This window comes from Pholis gunnellus (assembly GCF_910591455.1).
Source record: "Pholis gunnellus genome assembly, chromosome: 3".
NCBI classification, from domain to species: Eukaryota; Metazoa; Chordata; class Actinopteri; order Perciformes; family Pholidae; genus Pholis; species Pholis gunnellus.
This window is the reverse complement of record NC_136529.1, coordinates 22,505,446-22,531,931: the sequence shown is the minus strand read 5'-3', so window position 1 is coordinate 22,531,931 and position 26,486 is coordinate 22,505,446. Positions and strand designations below refer to the sequence as shown.

General features: G+C 45.9%; 2 protein-coding genes across 5 annotated transcripts in view; both read right to left on the bottom strand.

Moving 5' to 3' along the window:
* Positions 1 to 12,638, bottom strand: part of ndrg3a (ndrg family member 3a) — a 29,861-nt gene extending 17,223 nt beyond the window's left edge. For all 4 annotated transcript variants that reach the window (XM_079186471.1, XM_079186472.1, XM_079186473.1 and 1 more), the window contains exons 1-2: positions 12,499 to 12,638; positions 1,798 to 1,881 (exon numbers count right to left, since the gene is read on the bottom strand). In XM_079186471.1, the coding sequence (XP_079042597.1) occupies positions 1,798 to 1,854 (57 nt within the window). In that variant the 5' untranslated portion in view covers positions 1,855 to 1,881; positions 12,499 to 12,638. The remainder of the gene's footprint in view (positions 1 to 1,797; positions 1,882 to 12,498) is intronic.
* A 1,068-nt stretch (positions 12,639 to 13,706) lies between these two features.
* Positions 13,707 to 25,068, bottom strand: phf20a (PHD finger protein 20, a). The gene is made up of 17 exons (XM_079185554.1): positions 25,024 to 25,068; positions 22,876 to 22,982; positions 22,060 to 22,231; positions 21,674 to 21,758; positions 21,221 to 21,303; positions 20,511 to 21,135; positions 20,342 to 20,392; positions 19,999 to 20,250; positions 19,606 to 19,800; positions 19,422 to 19,517; positions 18,683 to 18,838; positions 18,116 to 18,297; positions 17,927 to 18,026; positions 16,396 to 16,591; positions 15,808 to 16,249; positions 15,464 to 15,644; positions 13,707 to 15,090 (listed from the first exon to the last, which is right to left on the bottom strand). Exons 2-17 carry the CDS (start codon positions 22,956 to 22,958, stop codon positions 14,948 to 14,950), a joined length of 3,042 nt encoding a protein of 1,013 aa, XP_079041680.1. The 5' UTR covers positions 22,959 to 22,982; positions 25,024 to 25,068; the 3' UTR covers positions 13,707 to 14,947.
* Between the last annotated feature and the right edge of the window lie 1,418 nt (positions 25,069 to 26,486).

Genomic DNA, 26,486 nt, shown 5'->3' with positions numbered 1-26,486 from the left:
TAAGCATCTTAAATCCTCATCATTACCACGTTAATATCATAACTTCACTCTATACGCATGGAACACGAGTAAGGTTGAAGCAGTGTTACTGAGAGTAAGCTGCAGAATAGACGGGTAGGAACGTGAGAGTGGGCAGCAACGATAAAGGAAGATTCTTTAGGGGATTGAGTAGTGGGCCAGACCAGTAGGGTACATGTTGGTGGGGAGGCAGATGGTGGCTTTGAAGCACTCGCTTTCTTCTTCCTGCTGAAATAGCTGTGCAGCAGAGAACAGAATAAAAACGTGTTTCTGGCCAAACGTCTGCAACATTCCATCGCTGTAATGCAGTTTTATGTGTGCAGTTTAAGTGCCACATACATATAAGCTGTTTGACAATTTAAAATATAATTCTGCACATCAAGAAAGATGCATGTTGTCATAAAACCGTTGAAGAATAAGACCGTGAAAAGACGTGTTTCGGTCTTCTGCTTCATGGCTGACATACAACGAGTCGCTGGATAAAACACATCAGGCGAGATAATGGTACATTTGTGCACGGAGCATAGCTAAGCTACCTAGCTAGCTAGCCACGGTAACGGCCATGTTGGTGCTGGTGACGTACAGAGATGTAGCTCACTGAACTAAATGGTACTACGACTAACTACAACCCTCTCAACAGATTATCTTTTGAACTACCAAACAGGGTCATACAAATATTTCTCTGAAATGCCTCTCGCTGTTGACTACCATACGTATTTTCCCATGTGGACAACAGAAGAGGAGACACTTCGCTTCGTTTTATTATCGTAAATCTTTTTTTATTCCAACTGAGATCTGCACTGTTGTTGTGGCTACTTCGCTGCTGCAGGCCATACTTGTGCCTGGCTGCGTCATAAATGTATTATCGTTGTGGGACTCAGAATGTGTCCTCATCACTTCTACAAAGGATCAGAGAGAGAGAGAGCGAGAGCGAGAGAATCCTCTTTCATCACTGTTATCATTGTCATGATCTCCATCTGCTTTCCAGACTGCTGGTTGGTCTCTTTAAAGAGCTGGCCACTAGGTGGTGTGAGAGGTCAGTATCGCTATCCTTCATTCGGATCTTTTTCTTGATGACATATACTCTACAATACGCAGCATGCAGCTGCTCCTCCTCAGACCTGATACTCCACCGCTCACTTCTCCTGTGAGGCGCCGGACCCTCCTGACTGTCTGTGACAGTTGCCTGGGGAGAGAACAAAACAGTCCTTCTAATCAGCTAATCAGCTGTTGAGATGGAGCAGGGAAGAGGAAGAGGAGGAGGAGGAGGAGGCCAGACGAGGATGGGAAGAGCTTTGATCTGACACAGTTTTTTCTTTCCCCATCCTTCCTTCTGTTTTATGCTGTCGCTCACTTAAAAATAAAGAGATGAGTTTTCTTCAAGTTTCTCCTTTGATGTCTCCTCGTTCTTGCTCGTCTGTCTCTTCTGACTCTCTGTCTTGTGTTATAGACGCTGTGTCTTCCACTCTCTTGCCTCATTCAGTCTACAACCTTGATTTTTCTCCGTTTGACTTGTTCTCTCCCTTCTTTTCTTTTCCCACTCGACACAGTCAAGCGGATATGAATAATTCACTTTGATGAACAGGACTGCAGAGTTTTCAGCGTATGCATTTGCCTGGGAGGACCATATGGGGTGCTCAGTCACTTTAATTTGCACCACGTGTCCGTTTAGTTTGTACGTGTGGTTCTGAATGTTGGTTCAGGTGCAGGAGTTGCGTGCCTGTTGCCTCAGCAGCTCTTGACACACACACCACCCCCCCACACACACACACAACTCACCTTATTGGTCAGCAGTGGCTTGATCTCGGTCAGCTGTACGTCCTGCAGCTCATCCATCTTCCTGTCTCGTCACTGTAAACCACTCTGTTGAAGAAGAGAAAAGAGGGAAAACACATTACGTGCTGATAACAAGCATCGGAAGTCAGGAACGCTACATTTTACATTGTGAGGATTTTCTTCCAGCTTCTGAAGGGGGAAAAAAATGCCCATCACTACTTCTTCTCAAAGTCCAAGATGTCAGAATCAAAGTAAAAAAAAACACAATGAAATCTAACAAATAGGAACCCAGGAAATGATTAGCAGTTCTAAACAATTAATCGACTAATCTATTCAGTACTAGGTGCAGTTGATGGCAACACAACCTACTTATCCGATACTGATCGATCGGTATGGCACTGACGGAGGTGGCAGCAGGTCACAAGTCAGCCCTGATAGTATTTCTCTCGGAAACCTTGCCGTCTTGACTCCATATTGGCATCCTGTGATATGTACAGTACATGACACATGAGCCTGTTCTTCATCAGTTCTGCAGGAAAGGTCACACTCCCAGTCCACACAGGTGGTGTGCAAACACACACACACACACACACAAAGATGGATCAGCGCAGGTTTAACAAGAAGCTCTAAAGTCCACCTCATTTGTTTTCCCCTTGAAGCCAGCCGTGTGTCCCTGCACATAATTATCAAACAAGAACACAGACAGACGAAAGTGTCCCCCCCCCCCCACTTTCCCTGAAATGACACCTCTTCTGCCTTTCCTCAAGGTGAGGACGGGAAGAGGTTTTGAATTACCCGACACCTGCCCAGGAGAGAGTCTCATGTTGCACATAACAGCAGATGGAGCTTATTTTAGGTCAATGCTTACGACTGGAAGACAAAGCCAAAATTGTCCTGCAGCACACCACAAACAGCCTTGATACAGAATGATGCACATAACGCACAGACAAACAGGAAGTGAAGGGCAAACTGAGCAGAGCAACAGCCTGGTTGGGGGAGCTTTTACGATCACTTCCTGAGTCGGAGCCAACCCCCTGGAACGGCCTGGAGACCGCTGGTATCAAATAACCTTCAGGGTTGGTTAGCGAGCTGACAGCGGGAGGAACCAGCAACGAAGACGTAACGCCACATATATCCGTGTGACCAGCCGTTTTATCCTCTTTAATTCCCTGAACAAGGTCCGAGCAGACAGCTGTCTGTTGATGCATGAACCGGGTCAGAGGTCATCCTGCTCTGGAAACAACCAGGGGAGCAGACGGGTACAGCGGAGCACAATCCTCAAATGACATGAAAAAAAAACAAAAAAAAACAGGCAGAAAACATCAAGTGGGGAGTGAAAACATTACCAGCAAAATCCCCTGCTGACAAATCCGGCTCAATGGCGGAGCTAAATAATATTTAGACAAGTGAACCGAGGAAAAAAAAAAAAGAATAACAAATACTCTGCATGCTCGAGCGGATTGAGCGTATTGGCCCGGATCAATCCAACGTTTCCTCAGGCTGTCACAGTAAGTGGGATGGAGGCGAAAGCTGCTTTAATTGTAAACAGCCTAGCCGGGTAATCGAGGTGTTAAGAGAGCGACGGGGTCAGGTCCAGCTTGAAACCATTCAATCCTTTGGTTTCCTCTGGGCCCTCTCAGATCTCAGACACCCTTTTAACCAATGCACCAAAAATCACTTGATTTAACAACAGATCCTATTTAGCAACATGCGCCATCATCTCCACCTCCTTCCCTTCCTCCTCCACGCTCGCTCTACCGTTCAGCATGCGCAGCTGTTGCCATAGAGACAAAGCCGGTTGCCCAATGTTTATTCTAAGCCGGGCTAGCCCCGAGGGGACAGATGTGAGGCGAGGGGAATAAATAGCGGTAGACACGAGAAGAACTCGAAAGCATGTGCTTTCAGCAGCATTTACTACCCCCTCTGACAATTACGGGGACTCAAATGAGCCACACAGTCATGTCGAGATATGACAGCGAAGCTTTGTGGGTAAGCGAAACAGAAGATGAGGGGAAAAAGTAGTCCCAGATGACAGGAAGGGGAATTCCAGTTTGCAATCTGTGCCAGCGAGCATTTGTCCCACATTCACACCAGACCATTAGTGGATCGGGACGGGAGAAGAGAGCTGATGATGGAGAACACGTCCCTCTGGCCTCGACAGCAGGGAGCCGTCTGCTGTGCCGGATCGCTTCCACGTCAGAATCCGCTTTACTCTGCTCTCCTGTGAGTAATGAGTAACATGCGAATTGCATGATGGACTCTCACACATGATTTCCCCGGAATCTGTCCTTCAGGTCCATTTCCCCCTCACGGTGTTCATCTCAGCGCTTCATAATGCCACGCAGCGAGGGACTGAAGGAGGCTGAACAATCGTCAGCAGACACAAACACAAGCCACATGAGGCCCTTTTTTTTTTTCAACGCAGCAAAAGGTCAACCTTCACTGTAGCCTAGCGTCAGCGCTGCCTTCTGGGAGACTGAAGAGTCTGCAACTCTGACACAATGACTCACAGCAAAAGACGTGTTGAAGTATGTCAACTTAATAAATGGATAACTTATTTAGCATCCCTCCCTCTCCCCTCTCTAGCTGGCACACATCATCATCCGGCCTCTATGGCTGTGAGGAGAGAGAGAGAGAGAGAGAGAGAGAGAGAGAGAGAGAGAACACGCCTTTAGCTTCATGCTAAGGTGCAGGTGTGCATGTACGCATGTGTGGGCACAGACACCTATACTGTAGATATATACGGTGTCTCTGCCAACACAAAGGGAGCCCTGTAGCTGCCATGTCAGCAGACGGTGCAGAGTGATCGATGAACACAGCCTTTACTCCTCCTCCTCCACTCTCTCCCCGTCTTCATCTATCCATCTCCATCTCACCTTGGGCCGTCAGGCAGCATGATGGACGACCGAGAGCCCAGCTGTGAAGCTGACCCTACTTTTAGCCCCTTCAATTAGGCCCCTTTTCCTCTCGGTCCTCATCATTCACATCATGGCCGTGCTCTGACTCTCTGACCTCCTTCTTCGGCTCCATGTTGACCTAGGTGAATGTCACCACAGTGACCTCATGTTAACCTACCTCCGGGTCTCCGTGGAGAGGTTTACCGCTAATATTTATATTAAACTCAATCTGCCACATAAAACAATATTGTAAAAGCGTGATAAAAATGAACATATGCTTGATTTCCATGTAGAAATATATTTGTGTCACTTCTAGTGTCATTTTAACACTTGATGGAAGCTGTGAAACAGGACATGGTGCAGGGTTTCTAGCTTGAAATCAGTCCGTAAAGAGCACAGATTTAAACGAATGTTTGTTGACGGTTCAGAGAGAGCATTGCTGCTACTGTATGTTCAAAATGTAAGGGGGTTGGGTCCTCCAAAGTCTGCATCTTTAGACTGAACACGTCTTAACGGACCAACAGTGCTTTTCCCAAATAAACACTGATATAAACTCCACAGTACCATATGAAACATGGTCCATAGAGCAAAAGGAGCCGGTTCAGTCGGGGCTACAAAGCCTCCGAAGGACTCATCTTAATGGGCTGCGTTAATCAAAGCATCCGGCTCTTGATTTTGGGTGCACAGCTAATTGCAAATTCAATTCCAGCCAGAGGAAGTAGCCGGGTGTCTTCCGCCTGTCTGCTTTCTCTGGGAGCCAAATTATTCTAATGACCGTTACTATTACAGAGGAACACACACACACACACACACGCATGTCTGTCCTCGGTCTTCAATCGACCCTTCACCGGGCTTCACTTCACAACAGAAAATAGGCCAGCACGAATTCCAGTCATACCAGCCGCCGGCCAGCCACTCGGAAAGCCTTCGCTTCTGTGTCCTCCCTTCGTCAGAGCTACAGACCGGGTGAAAACAACGTATCCCTGCACAGTCACCGGGGCGGTGACGCCTTCCTCTCAGAGCTCGGGGGAGACTTTTAGTCATCCGAAATTTCTTTCCCCCTCCAACTTTTTTTTGCAACCAGGCATCATTTGTTTACAGTCTGCGGAGGCAGCAAACCCCGCCGGAGTAAAGCTAATGAACCGTGACGAGTCTCAGTTCCAGATTACTGCTCTAAACCGGGGCGGTTTGGTAAGAGAATTAGAAGAGGGAAGTCTATTTGTTTAGCAAACAAGCCCGGTGAACAACAACCTGGATTCTTGGATTGTGTTCTGCTCTAGAGGCGGAGGGGTAACACCGGATTGTGATCTGGAGTTTGCCGTTTTGTTCTACAGACCACCTCCTGCTGATACTGTCAGCAAACACACACACACACACACAGCTGAACAAGCACATACACAGAAAGCACACACACACACTCGCACACAGCTTCACGTCTACTTAATTAAATGACAGCTGCTCTCCAGAGGCTCCATCATCCTCCTCACAGCTTACACGAGTCTCTTGACACAAGATGACAGAGATTCCTTTCTTCCTCTTTTTCACGATGAGACACTTCTCTTGATGTCTTCTTCTGTCATGACTCCATCAAAATAGTCTATTCTTATCCAAAATGTGGAACACCACCCACCTCTGCTGTTGAAACCAGACTGAAAACTCTTTAAGACGCGATGCTGCTCAGCTGTATACGTTCACATAACGGCTGTGTGTGCACACAGATGTGTGTAGATGACCGCTGAATATGAGACGAAGCAAAGACAAAAGAAAGATAAGCAACTCAATCTGCAAAAACTATTTTAAGACCATTAAACACCGACCTCCGTCTCTGAACCTTCCGAGATTAAAAAGATCTAATGAATGCTAAATACTGCATTACTATAATTGACTCGTCCCCTCATTTGGAAACCGAATCTGACGGCAGACCCACATTTAATATCCTGAGCCTCTGGCCAGCTGTAACTCAAAACACGAGTGGTTAAAATGTTGAAGAGGTTTTACTTGGGATGGGACACGAGATATCTTCACACACAATACATTGCGGGTGCTGCTGTGACACACAAATCCGATACCATGACCATGTTGTGATATATTCTCATAGTGTGCACGTCTTTGTCTCTTAAATGTGTCAAACTGCATCTGTTTTAACAGAGGAAATCCTGAACCGATCGTCCGTCACTTGAATTGTTCTGTGTGTGCCTGAGAGGAAAAGGCTGGTTCATCAGCACCGACACTCATTAGCACCCCACCCCCCCCCCCCTTTACACCCACCCAAAACCCTGACCTCTATACTCACGCAGGATTAGGGTCAGCCTTTGTGGCGCTCACAAACAGACAGCCATGTAAACAGACACACAAACTCCATCTAAAGACCAGGCGGCAACCTCCAAGCCAATGAGGATGTCCCTTAAAGTTGCATTCTCTCTACTGACCAGCAGGGGGCGACTCCTCTGGTTGTATAGAAGTCTATGAGAAAATGTGCTACTTCTCACTTGATTTAATACCTCAGTAAACATTGCAAACATGTGTTTATGGTCTCAGTCGCTAGTTTCAATTCTTCTTCAATGAAGACTGATGTTCATTTAGTAAATTATGGTCCATTTAGAGTAAAGTAAACCATAAAGCAGGATATGTTTTAGGGCGATACAGGTCGCTCATAACGACCACAAACCATTGGGTGATGTCATGCTGACTACGTCCACTTCTTAAATACAGTCTAGAGACACACACACACACACAGTCTTAGAACACAGCATACACACAGTAACACATACTGTATACACACTAACACACATCTCTAATCCTGCAAAGCAACTTGAGTGCAGGACCCCACCCATTACTCTCCGAGGGCTTTTAAAGAATTACCTTATTCCTCGAGGGGCCGCTTTATCTGCTAATGGTCTTATGAGATTAAAGAGTTCCATCGAGCTGAATTGATTTATAACCACATATCTATCGGCATCATCAGCATGCTCATGAAAACGCACACAGCCAGAGCGTCTGAGGACCGAGTGGCTTCCTAAATACGGTGTGTTATGGTTCATGAACACTATTCGTCATTATGTTCCAGTGGCATGCTAAAGTTACTGCGCTGATCCGGAGACCAACAGACAGATTTTCCTCCACTGGTGACGTAATGTTTCGGACCAGCAACCTGGAAACTCAATGCATCCATTAAGCCTGTGTCAGACAAGGAAGTGTGCGTAGTCATGTTATGAATTTTGTCTGTGTATGATATGTAAGGACAGTGTACTGTAGCCACACAGTCAGAGTCGAATTTGGTTTCTTATGTGTTTTGTTTGTTTCCTCTAAAAACCTTCTTCTCTGGTATTGGTCTATAAACTAAGTCCTACTTAATTAACCTAAATCTGCCCTAAATGTACTCATAATGCAATTTTTTTTTAACTTAAAATATGTCTGAATGCCATATAATTGAACCGAGAAGGGCTACAACAATATATAATATCTAACAGTGTCGTACTAAGCACATATTTTAGCTGATTAGACCCATAAACTGAATATAACGAGTGGATGAAGTCACCGTACGTCACCCATTTGTTTTATGGCACGTTGGCTGTTCATAATCTATCAGGATAACGATATCAGAAACTAAATATAACGCATTTATGTACTTTCCTTTCCATCTAAAATGTAGCATAATGTAGGTTTTTAATCACATTATCCAGCCATTAAAAATGGCTCTACATTACAAGCTGTAATGAGGTCAATGGCAATATATTAAATATATGAATTATGTGCCTGCACACACACACACACGCGCACAGACAGATTCACACACGTGAATCGTGTTTTTCCATCTTTCCTTCGACTCTAAATAAAAGCCTGTAGGGAGCTGCCACAGCAGATCCTTTCAAACGGTGATAAATAAACTAATAAGAGAACGCGGCAATACAGACAGCAATTTAGATAGCTGTAGCTACATGACACACATCATCAATAAATCAATACACACACTAGCATAGACTAGTCTCACACAAACGAAGGCATGGGAGGGATGGAGGATGAGGTAAAACCACAACATATCACTAGTAACGGGGGAGCCGAGATAAATCTGCTGCGATGGGTCAGAGAGAAGTGAGAGGACTGACCGAGTCTCTCCTGGCTCCTCCTGGTCTCTGCTATAAATAAGACTGAATGGCTGCTTCTGTCGGACCTGCACTCAGGGCTGCTAACAGAGTACCCGCCCCTACTGCGCTACGCGAGGCTAGCTGCCGCTCAGTCTGTGGGGATTTCCTCTGCCTGGCTTAGCTGTGCAGACAGCGAAGACGAAGATAAAAGTGCGAGAACGGGGCTACGTGTGTGTGTCTGAGTGTGTGTGTGTGTGTGTACGTGTTTGTCTGAGTGTGTGTGTGTGTGTGTGTGTGTCCTGGGGTCCCAGCTGGCTGATGTGAGTGGGCAGTTTCCAGAGCAGCGGCGTCCTGCTGGAGGCTCTCCCCAGGATCTGTCGACCGCGGTCAGGCTGGCCTGAAGGGCAGCTGTGGATGCAGCAGAGAGGCCATCTGTGTAGCCTGGCCACTAGCTCACTCACACACACCCACACATGATCTCTCACACTCACACACACAATCCCTTTCAACAAGCTGGGGTGGAAACTTAAGAAACGCTTCCATAAAATATTAACGCACCACGGAGACATGAGAGCCCGAGTGAAGACCTCTTGGATCCACCGAGCCCTTTGAATAGAAACACGTCTCGGCGTGTTTTCAGTGTGTGAATCAGTGCCGAGAGGCCTGTTGCCTCACAGGAACACGGCCTCTGCTAACAGAGTTCTCTGTGTGGTCAGCTGGGCTGTCTCAATGACTGATTACTGACAACTCAATCATCTCCCACAGAAACACACAGTGGTGGCTTCTCTGGCATCCACTTATCTTACCAATGCTCGACGTGGAGGTCGGTGGTGTCCTTGGCAACCCCCCCCCCGACACACACACACACACACACACACACAAACAAACAAGCCATCCTAGACTCCGCTGGTGGTTGCCTCTGAAATCACATGACCTTTTCCACCATCATTTACATAAAGCTATTCTCTCCTCATCACAACAACCAATGCTTTACCGCTCGGCTCTCATTAACATTCAGTGCAGCGATAACGCATCAAATGAGTCATAAAAAGGCATAACCAATCATTTATCTCTCTCGTATGCATCAACACCACGTACACATCGCGTACACAAGTCACGACTCGGAGCTGAGCTGCTCTCACCGGGGACGTGAGCGCTACAAGTGAAATGTGAGCGTTTGATGATTCGGGGCTTTTGGGTTTCGTCTTGGCCTGAATTTTTAAAAAGCTTCCGAGTAGGAACACAGCCTGGGGGGGATGGGGGGTCTTCAAACCCTCTGCCGTTTGCTCGGTCACCATAAACCACCACTATCTTTCCTGGGTGATCCCCAAACCATTAAAGCCGACCAAGTGTGAAATGATTTATAATAAGACGGCGTAAAGAGATCTGCTTCAGAGAGCTCAGTGTGCGCTCTGTGACAAAAGTCTCAGTGGAGAGCAGGAACGTCACACACAACATGATCCTAAAAAGGAATGCTGAAGGACGGTCCGGGGCGTCCGAGAGGTCCGGCTTGGCTCGTAGCCAACACTTTGGATCAACAAGCTCACCACCTGTGCTCTCTCCGCCTCTCCTCATCACCACCTGCTGAGTTTTATTGCCGGTGTTGATGAAGAAAATGGAGACAGACAAGAGCCGTCCCTTCAGCAGATGAGGGTGTCCGATAAATGGGTGGACCCCGCTAGCACTGCACTCAAAGCCCGCTAGCGACCGTCTCTAGTGTTTTTGTCATTTCCCTGTTTTCGACAAGTATATTTATCCTCAATTTCATCCCGACGGAGCGAGGAAACACGAGCTAGCTGCGCAGTTCAGCTGGGGTCAAGGGAAATAGATCACCTGGAATAGTTTGCATCAGCTGTTCTTGTGCTGAAACTCTCGGCCCGGTGCAGCTTAAATTACAGATGCAGCCCGGTTACACACACACACACACACACAAGCTCTTTCTCATAAAAACAAGGAGTATATTTCCAACTGTTCCGGTAAATGTCTGTGTCGCAGGTTGTGTTTTGCTCTGCTGTAGACTCGGTAATGCTGAGGAGGTGAGAGTGAACACCAGGCAGACTGACTGTCAGCACCGTGGCTTAATTACTGTCTCCGTCTCTCTCTAGTGAGCGTTATTCCCTCACATCCTGACATTCATCCCTGCAACAAATCCTCTTCTAACACAAACAGCACTTCTCGCTTGTCCTGTGCTCTGTAATCCCCGAAATAATGCATGTGTAAGTAGCAAAACAAGCCCGAAAGGCACCTTAATAGTGTCGTTTCTTGACGGTGACATTTCAGATCATTCACTTACAGAATTAAACAAGTTTGTTTTAATTTGCATTTGTGGTGGAATTCCTCCATAGGTGAATCCCATGATTGTTTCCTGTGTGTGGCTTAATTAACAACTTTTAACACTCCCTTTAGTTAGGCAGTAGGTTTTCACTCTGCCTAATAATCAACTAGGGGTGGATTGCCTCCAACGATACGGCAATAAACCTCAAACTATACCCACCGCCTGCTGGTTTCTGTTCGCAGTTATTCTGTTTTTCAAGGCTTCACAACCGTCTTTTACGACAATGTTGTCAAAGACAACAACGCGCCGGGCGTTGCTTGTTGTGTAAGCACCACTCAAGCCTTACTGATCATGTGACACTGCTGGGGGGCATTGTGGGAGATAGAACACCTGCATTTAACCCCCCCCCCCCCCACCATGAAACAATAAAATACAAAAAAATTAGATGCCAGAATTAAGGCTGTAATACACAGATTGTGTATTATGTGCTTGTGGTACTTAATACAAACTTAAAAGGGGATTTAATAGATTTCCGATAACTATGACTACTTTAGTACTAGTTTTACTGGGGAAACTGTAGAACATGTCCTTGTTAAAATACATCCCCAGATGTGGTTATTTTAGGGATTTGAGGAAACACCTGAAACCCCCCCCCCTCTCTCTCTCTCTTACACTTCCCACCTGGGTGACCTTCGCATGGCCACCACTGACATTGTCACATGTCACGTGGTGTCTGAATGGTGTCACACCTGCAGCTGCATCATCATCATCATCATCATGACTGATCTGGTGGATAAAGATGGATCTACCATGTGTCGACTCAGACAAGTGTTTTGGAAAAAAAATGTGCAGATTAAAGGAGTATAATCTACAGAACAGTGACACCATGAGAGACACATTCAACACACAGTGTTTGGGCCTTTTTAAGTAGTGTTCAAGACTTCTTGTTCAAACTAAAAATAATATTCCTCTAATAAACCTGGTTGTAAAGCTTGTATTTTATTACACATAACAATGAGTTTATAACATAAGAACCTAAAACTGGTAAGTTATCAGTATACAAGGATAATACCTGACGTTATTCCTGAACTGTACCACTGTATAAAAATTCATCAAGCTTTAAACTATTCGACAACATTTCTTCAGCTGTTTTTAGCTCGGTAATTTACGATGTACAACGCATCGTGACAGGTCACATTTCATTATATTAAGTTATTATTTAGCACGTACACAATATAACAGAAAAAAAACTAACTAATACCAAAACGTACCGCATCGACAACAATGAAGATACGGTGTGAAAATAGTGGTCATGTCGCATTTAGTGTTGAGAGAAGCAGCGAAATGAACTCCATTCAATTGAGCTGCAGATAATCTCCTGTGGCATCGAGCACATCTGCAGATAAACGGGAAGAAACTACCGCGAAAACACGGATTTAAGACTCACCTCGTCGGTAAAAATGAGTGTCCGCTGGCTTCCGGCTAATTCCTCTCCGAGTATATTGTTGAGTATTAAAGGAAATGTTAATATTTAGGTGAACAGTACACGCCGCTCTCTCTCTCGTCTGCTTCAACTAGTATTTCGATGTGACTCTGGGGCGGAACTACGCGCTGCGTCGCAGACACCGCGGAGGAGCCAATGGGAGGAGGCGGTGCACGCCCACAGACAGGAGGAGCCAATGAGAGGAGGCGTTGCACACCACGGACAGGAGGAGCCAATGAGAGGAGGCGTTGCACAGCACAGACAGGAGGAGCCAATGAGAGGAGGCGGTGCTCACCACAGATAAGAGGAGGCAGCAGGAGGTCTCACGCCGCTCCGAAAGGATGAGGACGAGACTCGGTGGAAGCAAAATGAAGAGGGCTCGCACTACCTGTACTGTTACTGATAAATTAAATGTATTTAGAGTGCATTCAAGAACTTAAAGTACGTTTCATGATGTGTATACCAACTTTATTTCAGCAGTCTTGGGTTAAAATAGATGACGTACAGCGCATGTCTGAGAGTAAACGCTCACTTTTGATAAGAGATGAGATAATAGCATTTATTTTATTTTAATTTTTTTAAATTAAGGGTATTTGTCGTTGTCCCATGTTTGGTAATAGTACGACAATGTTCGTGAGGAACGTATTTGTCCTGATGAAACACCACATGATGCTGGCTCAAATTTTGGAGATTAACGATTAGAATTCCCATCAAGTTTCTATTTTCAATCTTATTATGTAACCAACCCAAATCGGCTACGTAATAAAAAACACATTTCATCAAAGTATGCACGCAATCACTCTTTCTGGCATGTTTTTTCTTTCATAAAAGTCCTTTCCAGTCCTCGTTTCCAGATTTCACCCAAACTGCAGCAGTCCAGTGCAACCGGTGCTCTGCGTTTGGTCATGAGCAGCTTTACTGTAGAGCTGTTGGTCGAATGCCTTGCTCAGTGGCACATCAGCAGGGTTTCCTCTAGTTTTGAGCGCGGCCCTTCGAGGCTACCTGCTGCCCTCAATTTCAATCTGATTGTATAAGAGCACAAACATGTTACATGAAACTGTGAATGATGCAACCGTTAACAGCACTGGTGGTGATGTCAGAGGGATAAATAGGAGGAGGAGGAAATCTTCAAACTTTGAGAAAATAGCCAAGAAAATGCCCGTAGTGATTAATAAGAATGATAGTTTATTTATGTACCAGCAGATCTGTTTGCATTGTTTTTGACATTTCCCTGCTTCTAAGCCACACACTTACAGTACAGTAGCATACAATAAATGAATTTGGAGGATGTTTTCAATAAAGAAGAAGAGCACATTTCTTTGAATAACATATTTACAAACAAGCCGAATACTGTAAATAAAAGGATGAAACGGAACAGAAAACTTTGCATGTCTTCATAGTAGTATTTGTCAAAGCACGAGATGCTAGCTGAAGAAAAGACACGTCCACGCTACAGGTTTCAGTGAATCGTGGGTCAAGTGCTACAGCAACAACGATGGGATGCTAAACTGAAGTAAAGGATGCAGTAACTAACATACAGAGAGGTTAACTTATAAAACCGTAACACTCGTGAGAGGACCGTTAGAAAAGAAGAAGCATTACCGTTTCAGACAGAACAGAAATCACTCGTTACGTCTCTAAAACGGAAAGAAATAAGATGCCTTTGATTCCAGACAAAAATAACTTCACAGTGTAGTAAAAAAAAAAAAACTCCTTGAGTAGATCAAAAACAGAACTAATTATTCGAAGAGACGGCTTGTTTCAGTGTCTTCAAGTTACTGTCCGTCCACACTTGCAGCAAATTGTTTTAATGCAGTACGACGTGAAACGACCAAAATGGAACTTTGGGACATTGTTGATGCAAAAAACAACAGTGAGCATTTGAAAACTATTGCAAAGAACTCAATTGCAATTTCAAAATATAAAGCTTCTGCGTGTAAAGCGCTGTGTACTGAGACAGAGAGGGAGATAGAGAGAGAGCGAGGGAGAGAGAGAGAGAGAGACAGGGCGACGTTAAGCAGTAGCTCAGACAAAAAGGCATTCATTAGGTTTAGAGTTGCATGGGAACCATAGAAGTGGAGTCTGGTCCGGAGGAGTTTCTCCTGCGTTTACGAGGTTACTTTTTGTGTTTCATCCTGATTTATGATGCCGGCTTTCCATTACGTGTTCATATAAAACGTTAATATACGACACTGGCTGGCTGCAGCATCGGATTACACCACACATAACCTTTTTTTTTTTTAAAGTCTGGTCACAGAGAATGTGCGGAACAATCCGAGTCTTGCACTAATCGTCGTTATCTTTGCAGCCAGAGACCAGTGGGCTTTTCCTCCGCTGCACTGCCCCTGCATGCCGTGTGGAGACCGACCGACCGACCGACCGACTGACTGACTGACGCTGTTCTCTGGCGCCCTCATGTGGAGCTGAACAGGGCGATCTGCTGCACCTTTCCCAGCTGTGTCAGCAGCCGTTTCATGCGTTGTTTGAGCTGAGGCAGGCGGGCCAAAGGTTCAGGAGGCTCCAGCTCCCCGGTGTAGTCCAGCCAGCTCTCCAGCACTGAGGGGGGATCAGAAGAACCAGAGGTTAGCAGAGCCCGTGGTGACACAAACACTATCCTGTTCTTAAAGACACACCGTGATGGGAGTGTTTCAGTATGCTGGCTTTGATGCAATCCTCTCAACCACTAGTGCCCGACAATGAGCTCTGAGCTGTTGAATAATATCATGAATCATCAAAAGCAAATGTGTCTTTATTGAGGGCTCAACTCTGAGTGCTTCTTAAATTGTACATGTGTGCTTGACCCAGTTCTCAACACTGTGTCTGCGCCTAAAAGGCTTTAACAAGGTTCATCTTCAACATTTCTTTACATCTAGGCTCAAAGTGTCGTGCCCTGCTAAAGAGACCAGGTCAACGCCGCCGTAGGACTTACCGTCCAGCTCCCTCTCAATGAAGTCCATCCGGTGCGAGACCTCGTCCTGGACCGAGTCTATGTGGTCCAGCAGGTTGATCTGCCTCTGTTGATGCTGCCTGCTGTTATCGGAAGCCTCTCCGGGACCTCTTCCGCCCTCCTCCCTCGTCTCGGCCTGGGACCACGAGCCACCCATCGAAGCCTGGAGGCGTTCAGGGGAAATCGTCAAGACAAGAGTTTCATAACAAGCAGGTTTAGACCTCTTCATACAAACGCTTTCTGCCAAACATCGTTCAAGCACACAAGAGACAAACAACCAGTCTATAGTGACCACACAGACTGCACTTTGTGGAACAAGTCCTAACCTTGTAATTGCTGCCTGTTGATTTGGGCTTTTCTATCTCCATCAGGCTTCCGTAGCGCTGCTCCCGCTCCAGCAGCTCCTCCGTGCTCCTCATGCTGTCCTCCAGCTCCGAGCCCTGTCGGGTCTCCACCACCAGCCTCTGCTCCACCGCCGGGTAATACGCCCTTGGCTTCTGGTAGCAATGTTCGCTGATAATGTACGAGTCCTGGAAGGACGGGAAGGGGAAGGAGGAGCCGGACGAGGAGGCGGTGGCGGCTGTGGCCGCCCGGCTCAGCTTCTCCAGAGCGTTGGACATGAGGATTTCCCCTCGGCTCATGTCGTCGTCGGGAGTCGCGGGAGACGGAGCGGCGTCACTGCCGCGCCACGAGTCCGAGCCGGTCCGCGATCGCTCCAGGTGCTTCCAGGGCTGCCGCCACAGCTGCAGGTCTGGGTGAGTATTGCTCCTGAAAAGCCAAAAGGAGAGATTAAAACTACCATCACATAAAACAAAACGAGCAAATAATGAAACGTTTAATAGAAACCGGGCGAGAAAACAATCATTTCTGTCGTGATCCACGTGTAATGCAGAGTGTCTTCCTGCAGTACTCACTGTAGGATGCTCATCTTGAGCTGCAGCCCGTTGAGAATCTCGACCACGTGGTGCACGTCTCCCAGCAGCTGGTGGGTGGTGGTGATCTTCTTGGCGTTTTGGTGAGAGTAGTTCTCATCCAGGAAGGACAAGCCGTACATGTGACCGCTGCTCAACCACTCACGGTCGTACCAGTAGCGCAGACTCTGCCTCTGACCTGGAAATAACCAACACATTGCAAAGATTTATCAAATGCAATGACTGAATTGTAAATGCACGAGTAGGTAAAGCGATCAAGAGCGTCTCTTCGGGAGCTACGCCGTGTCCGCTTGCTGGTGTACTTGGTTGGTTGCGGTGTAACAATCTCCATTTAACCTTTTTAAAATAATTATTAAAGTTACAATTTAATTTGGATCAAAAGGTTTTGAATAGTCCTCCTGAGCTTGGCTCAGCGTTTGAAATGATCAAACCTTGAAGATCTCTGCAGTGCAGTTAGATTTACGGCTCTAAAATAGTTTTAAGAGTTTATTAAGTTACGTATTTAAACTTAAAAAAAAAAAATCTATTGAAGAGCAACGACTCCCCGTTAAACGTCTGTGTCTGTGCTGGGTGAGATTATATCACAGCATCATGTTCTGTTGAACATTATGAGCTTATCTTTAATATTACAATCCAAATCATTCCCATTAGCATTAACTACTCTTATGGAACGCAGAGAACATTATGGTGAGCAGGCATAAAGCCGGGTGTCAGATCCTTGAAGAGAGACGGCAAACTGGTTTGTAATTAAGGATTTAAAAAAAAATCACTTGTGCTGATTTACGGGGCTCAGCAGGCGGACATGCTGCTCCAACTGAAACTTAGATTCTAGAGATCATTTTCATAACATCTTGGTTCTGATAGCAAGTTTGTTAAAATCTGCACAGAAAGAAACAACTGCTGACCATCACCTCAATCGTCCTTATACAGTCCAATCGGCAACAAGAACAAAAAATACAATTCTCGGGTTTATAGAGAAAGACGATGTGTTTCACTTGCTCCGATCATCAACAGCAGCTTCAGAGTTTCTCTGAAGCATAATCAATGGATCGTCACCGATTGTTTTCTCATTACTTTCTATAGCTGGAAGCATATTTACTACATCCTGTGGTTAAAACGGTTCTGTTTTAGCAGGAAACAGTTCAACATTATGATGCGCGAGAACATAAAATCCTCAGCAAAGATCCGTGTGAATAATGATGCAGATTTATGATCCAATTTGTTGAAAGAAAATACTTTGAGAAACTCGAAAAACGGTGAATTTCAGAATCACAGCATTATTACACAACGCACTGTTGAATAGTCACTTTAAAATATACGTCCACTGTTAACTGTACACATTGTCATTATTCTTATTGTCCACTAGATGGCAGAGGATGCTTCGTCGGGAGGAGGAAGCCTGCAGTGCTCTCTACCAGACCAGACTAACAGATGCTCTGATGTCAACAAATTTGAATTATGTATACTTGAAAGCTAAAAGGTGGTGTTGTGTCCCCCCCCCTCCCTCCCTCACCTGGTGGGTCTCTGCAGATGTGGCAGGTGTATCGGTCTGGAACATTGTCTTCCAGCAGGCCCATGCAGGTGCCGTGCTGCCAGCACAAACAATCTTCACACTGAGGGAAGGACACGCATATTTTATAGAAATGCAACCTTAAGACTAACACAAAAAAAAGAGCTTTCAATGCTTTAAAAATAGACTCACCTGGATCATGAAGTCATTCTCTTCCTCCACCTCACAGATACATCGCACGATCTCTTGGTCACTTGTGTCCACGGCACCGGAGTCCACGCTCAGGGGAGGCGTGGTGACGTCCAAATCCACCCCGAAGTCATCGTCGCTCCACCCACAGCTGTCAGTGGACCAGTCACTGATGCTGTCCTCATCTACCGTAACAGGAACAGACACACACATATATTGTTTCATTGTTACGGGAACGACACGATTTAGCTAAATTTATGTTCTTTAACCGATTCAAAATGTGTCGCACTGTGTGACTTTTAACGAAGCAAGCGGTGGCAGCAAAGAACAGCTCAGGATTCAATCAACCAAGCGTTTCAGAAGTATTGATTTGATCTGCAGCTTGTTTCACTCTGCAGGTCATGATGTGTTGTTATGAGTAACATTCAGACACATAACAGGTATGATGCACATCAGACTAGAACAACATGATGGATTGAATCCAGAGGGAATAGAGGAATGGAGGGGAGAGGAAGCCATGTGCAGCATACACACACACACACACACACACACACACACACAGATACCCACCATCCACATGTATCTGCTGTGAGCAGCTGTATCCGGGCCTGCTGGCGTAGGCCTCAGGCTTGTGATTGTGTGAGGGGGGGAATTTGAATGGCAAATTCAATTTGGACTGAAGACCCAATACTGAGATGTCAATATTCTCCTCACTACCTGTGTAGTCTGTCAATACAGGGAAGGGGGAGGGGGGAGGGGGGAGGGGGGGGGAAGCAGATGTAGAACAAAATGTCAACTTTGGAAATGCTTAACAAACGGCCATCAGGAGGAGGAGGAGGAGGAGGGAGGACAAACTGTGGCAAAACAAACATGGACAAATAATAGACTCGAGAAATCAATAGCGGCCCGTGTTCCAGGCATTTTAACTTTTAACTGGCATTATCTGCCAAAGCTACTGTACCTACATGTGAATGCCAACTGGGACTAGAGAGAACGGTGTTTGATTTGGGCTTTTAGGCAATATCACAACTAGATTCTGGCTTTTCAGACGCAGCCGCGTCGTCGTATATATACGAGAAGCCACGACGTTAAAGGAACAAAGTTGAAGCGTTCGGATTGAGTGGCAAGAGGCCGGCGACAGATGTAACACTTCTCCCACACACTCAAGGCTCAGCCAGCACACCAAAGAGGAGTGAATGGAGGAGCGCTCAACGCTTTGCAGGAGAGCCGTTTCCACAATGTCACAGTGGGTGCACATGCAGAGCAACAGATATGAGAGGAGGCCCGACGCCGGGGGACCCGTTCTTACCGGACTTGGCCTTCTTTTTCTTCTTCTTCTTCTTTAGTTTAATGCGGAGGAAGTCCTTCTGTTTCGGCTTCTCCTTCAGTTTGTCTTTTACTGACCCTGGGGACCGTTAGGTGGTAAGAGTTAAAGCCTCGCGTGTGCACAGTTATCACAATTCATTCTCTCACTCGTACTGCACGACACCTACCGACGTCAAAGCCACTTCTGTCCGAGTCTTTGTCCTGCTGCTGGCATCCGTTCCTGTCCAGCTGGTTCTCCTTGCTCTTCTCCCTCAGTAGCGTCCTCTGCTGGTGGCCCTGGGTGTTGACTGCAGGCGGGGCGGATGTGCGCCTGCCTGCAGTCTTCACCTCACCGCGGGGAACCGTGGCCGGCCCGACAGCGTCTGAGGGAAAAAACAATATCAAAGAAAAGGGTCAAATAAAAGCCCCAAAAACCCTGATCTATATACCGCGCGGCTGGAAGCGCAATATTTACAATACAGCCTTAATAAAGAAGATGATGCTTATCAAATAAAGCATGTCATGATTCAGCATTTCTGTTATTTCAATCAGGGCGGAGGTGAAACTAGAGAGGAGCTCACGCATAGAGGCAGAGATGGTTCTCCTCCTCTTCGGGCCGTCCAACCCGGCGGGGGGGGCGGCCTGCTTCTCGGAGGCCCGGGTCTGGACCCCCTCCAGGGGCTGCTCCTCGCCGTGGTAATATTTCATGTGGTAGTGCAGCAGCTTGGCCTTTCGGAATGACTTCGTGCAGCCGGGAGCGCTGCACTTAAACGGGTTGTGGTCGAGGTTGATGGACAAGACGGGGGGTGGTTGGTTTTTGATGACTCGGTACACTGAAACAAGGAGCAACACCAAGTGAATAAAGTACATGAAAGAAGGGCAGCGATGGCTGTATGTGTGCGATAGGTTCTACGTTGTACTCACATGGCTCCCTGCTGAATCTGTTGGGGTTGTGGAAACCCTGTTTTCTTACCGCTACCGAAAGGCAAAAGAAAAGAAAAACATTTTATTCGCTTACGCCTTCAGATATGCCCGTTTTCACGACCCTACAGATCCAATGGATCGTCTGCCAATCGACTTCATCAACACTTACGTTTCACAGGCTGGGGAGGCGGCACATCCGCTGCAGGCGGCACATCCGCTGCAGGCGGAGCGCTTTCCGATTGGACGTTCGGCTTCTGCTCCGCGTTTCCATTGGACTCTGTGGTTGTCATAGGGACAGGCACCTGCTCCATCTGTGCCGACGTCTGCGTGGGCGACTCTGTGTATGGCTTTGTTCCACTCGGTTCCGTTTCCACCTCTTCCTTTTTCACCTCTCCGTTTACGTGACACCTTTCCTCGCTACGCTCTACTTCTTCTTCTTCTTCTTTCACCGTCACCCCGTTTGTGAGTCCTGTTCCCGTTTCTACACCTCCGGCCTTCTTCTGGTCTGCTTCCTCTTTTATGTCCTCTTCCTGTTTGATAGCGGGCGCGGCCTCGACCTCACCGTTCGTTTTCTTGTTCTTCTCGTTGACCATCCCCTCGGCCCGCTCCTCCTCCTCGCTGTTGCTGTCCTCCTCCTGGTCGGACGTGCTGCGTCTGGCCCGCTTGTTCTTGGGGCCTCCGTTCTCCTGGGGCCTCCGGTCCCTGCGGTTTGGGGCCCTCCTGACCATGTTCCTTTCAGAGGACCGAGACTTCCCTCCTCCGCCAACACCACCACCACCACCACCACCACCTCTCTATTTGGAGGCAGGACAGAGAGGAAGTTGAGGAAAAACGAGCAGAAAAGGGCACTTTTTACGGATGTTTATGCTTATTTCTTACATGTACCTCTTTGATAAAAGGCTTCACGTGTATCCCCTTCACTGTCTGGATTACACCATCGTAGAACTTCACAGTGTAGGATGCTGAGCGGGACAAAGGAGAACATGTTTTACACCAGAGCCAGCAGCAGTCAAGTAGCCCATTAAACAGTTATCTCTGTTGTTAGTGTGAGTTTTGCGCATCAGACAGATTTCTCTTTGCTGAGCCAGTGAAAGGAAAAGTCATATTGCTGCTACTGAAAGCCACAGCTTCCTTTATAAAAACAAAAGTGAAACTATAAACATGTCAGTCGACCATGTGCTCCATATTGCCCAATCTTGTACTGTAAGCACACAGCTTGAACAACAAAAGGAAAGGCGTTATCGTCCTCCAAAAAAAAACATCTTAACTTGAAATACTTTGTCTCCATATATTTAAACTGTTTTAAGATAGATAGAAGTTATTGATACCCACCATCTTTGTTGACAGAAATGACCTTAGCGGGGTAGAAGCGGCAGTCGGACCAGCTAGCCAGGACCTTGTCGTTCACCTGAAAGTCCTGGAAGGAGGACGGAGACACTCGGTCAGCGACATACTGGAGCTGGTAAATGCTAACAAAACCAGCACTGTCGGCGCATCTTTATTAAAAACGGCATAGTGGTACCCGCAAGTAAAAGTAGCAGATATCCATTTGGCTTATGCAAATAAAACCCTAGTATCATGTTTAAGAACCCTTCAATGCAGATATACATTACAAACAAAGGCGAGAGGAGCACAACATAACCAATAAGTGGGGCAGAATGGATCATTTCTCTATGTAACGGAGAACAAAGCTGGCGGGAGAAGCGCTGAATGCTTACAGGTTCGGGAGCGTCGTCATTCAGGCCCTGCCGCCTCAGCTGAACCCTCTCCACGGGCCTCAGGTACGGACTAGTCCAGTCAAACCACTCGTCGTAGCGGTGGCTCCACTGGCGGTAATGGATAAGTACTTTCTCCCCTTCGTAGTCGACCTTCTCTATGTTGCCAGCATACCTACACGACAAAAAGAAACTCAATGACGTGCGATTGGACGGGGAGAGGTTTTCAAGTTCCTTATCCTGTATTATAACATATAATAAAGGTCAGGAGGAATTAGTCAATCTAGAAAACGTCAAAAACATAAAAGAATCATGAGAGGATGGTGTGCGAATAGACACGCTAGTATAATGTTTTCGGTACAGCCAGGAGTTGAATAAGAACAATATCAACTGTATGTTTTGTGTCTGTCCGTTAAAAAGACTGCTGAGTGTCCCTGAGAGGTCTTTCCAAAACACTGCTCACATTATTGTGCTTTTGACACCAAATTCACGTGGTTTGCTTTAAAAAAATGTCACAATGACTATCTTCATTTCTATCTTTAGCGTATTAAAACCGTTATGATGTATAATACGATTTAACAGTCAAAGATTATTTTACTGTCCTTCAGTGTCAATCCGGATGAAAAGGCTGCTTCGTTGCAAAAAATGAGGTCAGAGTGGCTTCCTTCTTTTTTTTTAACATTTTGGTGGGACGTACAGAATGGCTGAACCCGGGCCCCAAAAAATGGAGAGAATGAGAATTTATGAGGGGGAGGGTGAGGGTGAGGGGAAGTGAACGGTCACAGGGATGGGGGAGGAATGAGCGAGGCCATGACTCACCAGTTTTTGAGGGTGTCTCTGGCCTCAAGCTGAGCTCCCACCTCAAAAGATATCCCTCTTCTGTTAGGGGGCGTCTTACTCATACTGCCCACATCAAGGCTCCCTTCCTGTACACACACACACACACACACACACGCACACACACACACACACACACACACACACACACACACACACACACACATTAACATACCAATCATATCTCTACCTCCTATGACTTTTCGTACAACTACTGACAAACACACATTGTGCCGAACCCAAGCACACAACACACTCGACTATCAAGGCCTTCACAGGCTATCCTGCAGTCGGCCTCGTCTCGGGTCATCGCTAACAATTATTTTACCAAATCACAGCTTTGCACCAGAGAAGCAATCTTTGGAGTGGCACTCCCACTGTATGAACAATAATGCAGTCCAGACTCGGGAGAAAACATATTACCGGTCTAACCACACACTGCAGCTACACACGTTTTAAAAAACACATTGAAAAACGCAGTGGGGGATACAAAAAAGTGACATAATCACGGTGAGCCATGTACCTCAAATGGTGATGAAATGTGTACCTAATAACAGATGTTCCAGTGGTTTGAGACAGCAGGAGCACGACCTCACACAGGTTGCTCAGAGAATCTTCATCATAAATGAACAATATCTGAGTATTCAGTATTATTTCACTCCCTATCGAGAAGAACGACTACAAGAACTTGCTTTCACTTCCTCCTGTAAGCCCCCATTGGTCCAGTCATCGGGCAGTAATGCACCAAGCCTATACTCAGTCAGATGAACAGTATATTTGGTGGTAAATTGGGTCATTGTCTCATCGAACAACGTCTCATCACACATGCAGACTACGGGTCCTGCTGCTGATTATCTATGGCTTGGTGGAGGCGGTTAATCGCGTCGGTATCGCCTAGAAAACGTCAACTCCGTCCGGATAACAGCGCCTCCTTTGTCAGGCAGTACGGAGGACGGAGTGGCGATATCGGCGCCCTTTATTAAAAAGGTTTACACTATATATAATATATATATATATATATATATATATATATATATATATATATATATATATGAATCGTCTTACTGTTCTCCGCGTTGCAGCCGACTTGGTTCCCCATCGCGGAGGCAGTCTGGAGCCTATTGGCGTTCAAACCGGATATCTTCGCACTGCTCGGCCCACGTGTTTTCTGGTCAGCCGATTTCACGCATACAGACACAATAGAAGACGGTGGAAAAAGACCCTAATGGCTCTCCGTCTGCGACAAGTCACACACACACACCTCCCGCGTTATCGGAGAGCAAACATATGCTGTTCAGTAGAATACAGTGTGTGTAAAATATATAAAAGGTGCATTGTAATGGGCCTGCACAAAGAAACCCAGACAAGAGACGATAGCGACACAGACCGAGACTTTGTGATGCCACGATCACGAAGCAGGAAACGGATACATTTAAATGTTACACTATAATATTTTGCAAAGATTCATTTAATCGTAGGTTTGTATTCTACTGTTATAAAAAAGGAGAGAACCGCATCTCGCACCATTTGTATTAATTTTATTTTTTAACTGTACATTTAACATAAAATACATACAATAATATATATATATTAAACTGTTGACGACGTCTGCTGCTTTAACCACTTTATTGTCCAGCGTTTTATAATCAGTGGGCGTCGCGCGAGAGAGGAAACCATCGCCTACGTCAGCGCTTTGCGCGAACGTGACTGGTGGAAAGATTCTGGTGTGGGCGGAGTACTCGAATCTGATTGGCTGAGAAACAGGTCACTCACGGAGAGAGCTCTTCGGGGCCTCGCGCTAGGGCCTACTTTGTCATACTTTTTTCGCGCTGTGAACGCGCGGCGTGGAAATGCAAAGCATTATAAACTTCCCCCCAACTCAAGAAACCCACGGAGCCATTTAAAAATCACCAAGTGGGGAAACAAACCCGACACAAGAGACAACAACAACAAAACGAACATAACATCGCCATGTTAAAACGTTACGTTTTATTATCTACTTCGTCACGTTTGTTTTGAACTCAAGAAGCCGACATGCGGCACCTACATCATCTAAAAACCCGTTGACGCATCCACCAAACCTGCCTCGGTCTCGGTTTAGGGATTATGAACTCGGTACGGGCTCCCTACCTGTTCTCCAGTCCCTCTTTGTCCGGTTGGGTATCAAATCTGCCGTGTAATCACCTCCAAAGTGCAGGTCCCGCCGCCTCCGCCTGTCTCCTTCCAGATCACGCAGTTGAATTTCTCCCAGTTGCATTCACCACCGGCGCGGGTAGTGTGGCACTACATTGCGCATGCGCCAACAAGGGCCATGGCCTTCAAGCATATATCACCTAAAATAAAAAAAGCTAAATTGTGTTGCTCTTAAAAAAGCCACGTTTATGTATTTTCATTAGCATGTCAAAATCTTTAAGTCCACTTTAAATACATTATAAATGGATCTAAATGAACAAATCAAGCTCTTAGGATGTGTTTTAACACCAAATAATATTCTCAACATGAATCAAATGGAGGCCATTATTATAACTTGGTGGTCTTTTAATGCATTTGGATCCAATATGTCAGGAAAGGCACTGAGCAAGTCATTATTCAGGTTCTCATTTAAATATCTTTGGGCACATAGCGCCACCCATCGTCCACACAAAGTAACTGTTGTTTATTTACAGGAGTGGAGGGTGACCAAGCTAAACTCAATTTACTAGTGTGTGAGTTTCTCTCTATCTACTTCTGGTACATTAAAAAGTAAGTACAACACGTACGATTAACTATTTACACATATGGTACAACTACACTGTGACACTATAAACTCAATAAAACACACTGTGGTGAAACCATAGTTCATATAAACACAACAATGAAAGTAAAGCTGATGTTTTTTTGCAGTTGAGGACGATTTGAAAGGCTGTCATTTGTTTTATTTTATCTTTAACAACTAAAAGTCCCGCAGGCTGAGGCCAGAGGTCCAGTGCCTACCGAGCTTCTCACCAGTGACGGACAGGTACGTGGTTGCAAAGAGCGTGGCAGATGACGCAGGTGACAGTGATTTTTGTGCAGCGATGTGCATGAGAGTCCAAATCAGTTGAGTGTGAGGGTGATGCCGTGTGACAGGGTGGGGAGAGGCTTGTATCTGTTTGCCAAAACCTTTCGCTTTTGAAATAGACTTTAAAACCTTCTGAATGGCGTGTGTCTAAAGCTGATATGAGAAGTCTTCTTTAGCTGTGTCAAAACAAATGAGACCAATGGATCCTTATTCTCTGTGTCTGATTGCGTAACTTTCAACAGGCCTTTGGATTGAGGAATGCAAAGAGTAACTGCCTCTACTTTCAAATTCCTTCATTTTTAAAATGAATGCTCCATTTATTTGTCAGTGGGCATGTTTACTGAGGTATTAACGGGGTAATTCATAGATTTACACCATTCATGTTATAAATATACATTTACAAACCTTTGAGTGTTCACCGTGATTGAAAAGTTACGGTCCTTCAAGATCCAAATTAAGGAATACATGCAACGTTATTTTGTGGATTTGACACCTTAGACTGTTTATATAACTCATTAAAACAGCTTAATATATAATAATCAATTAGTTTAGC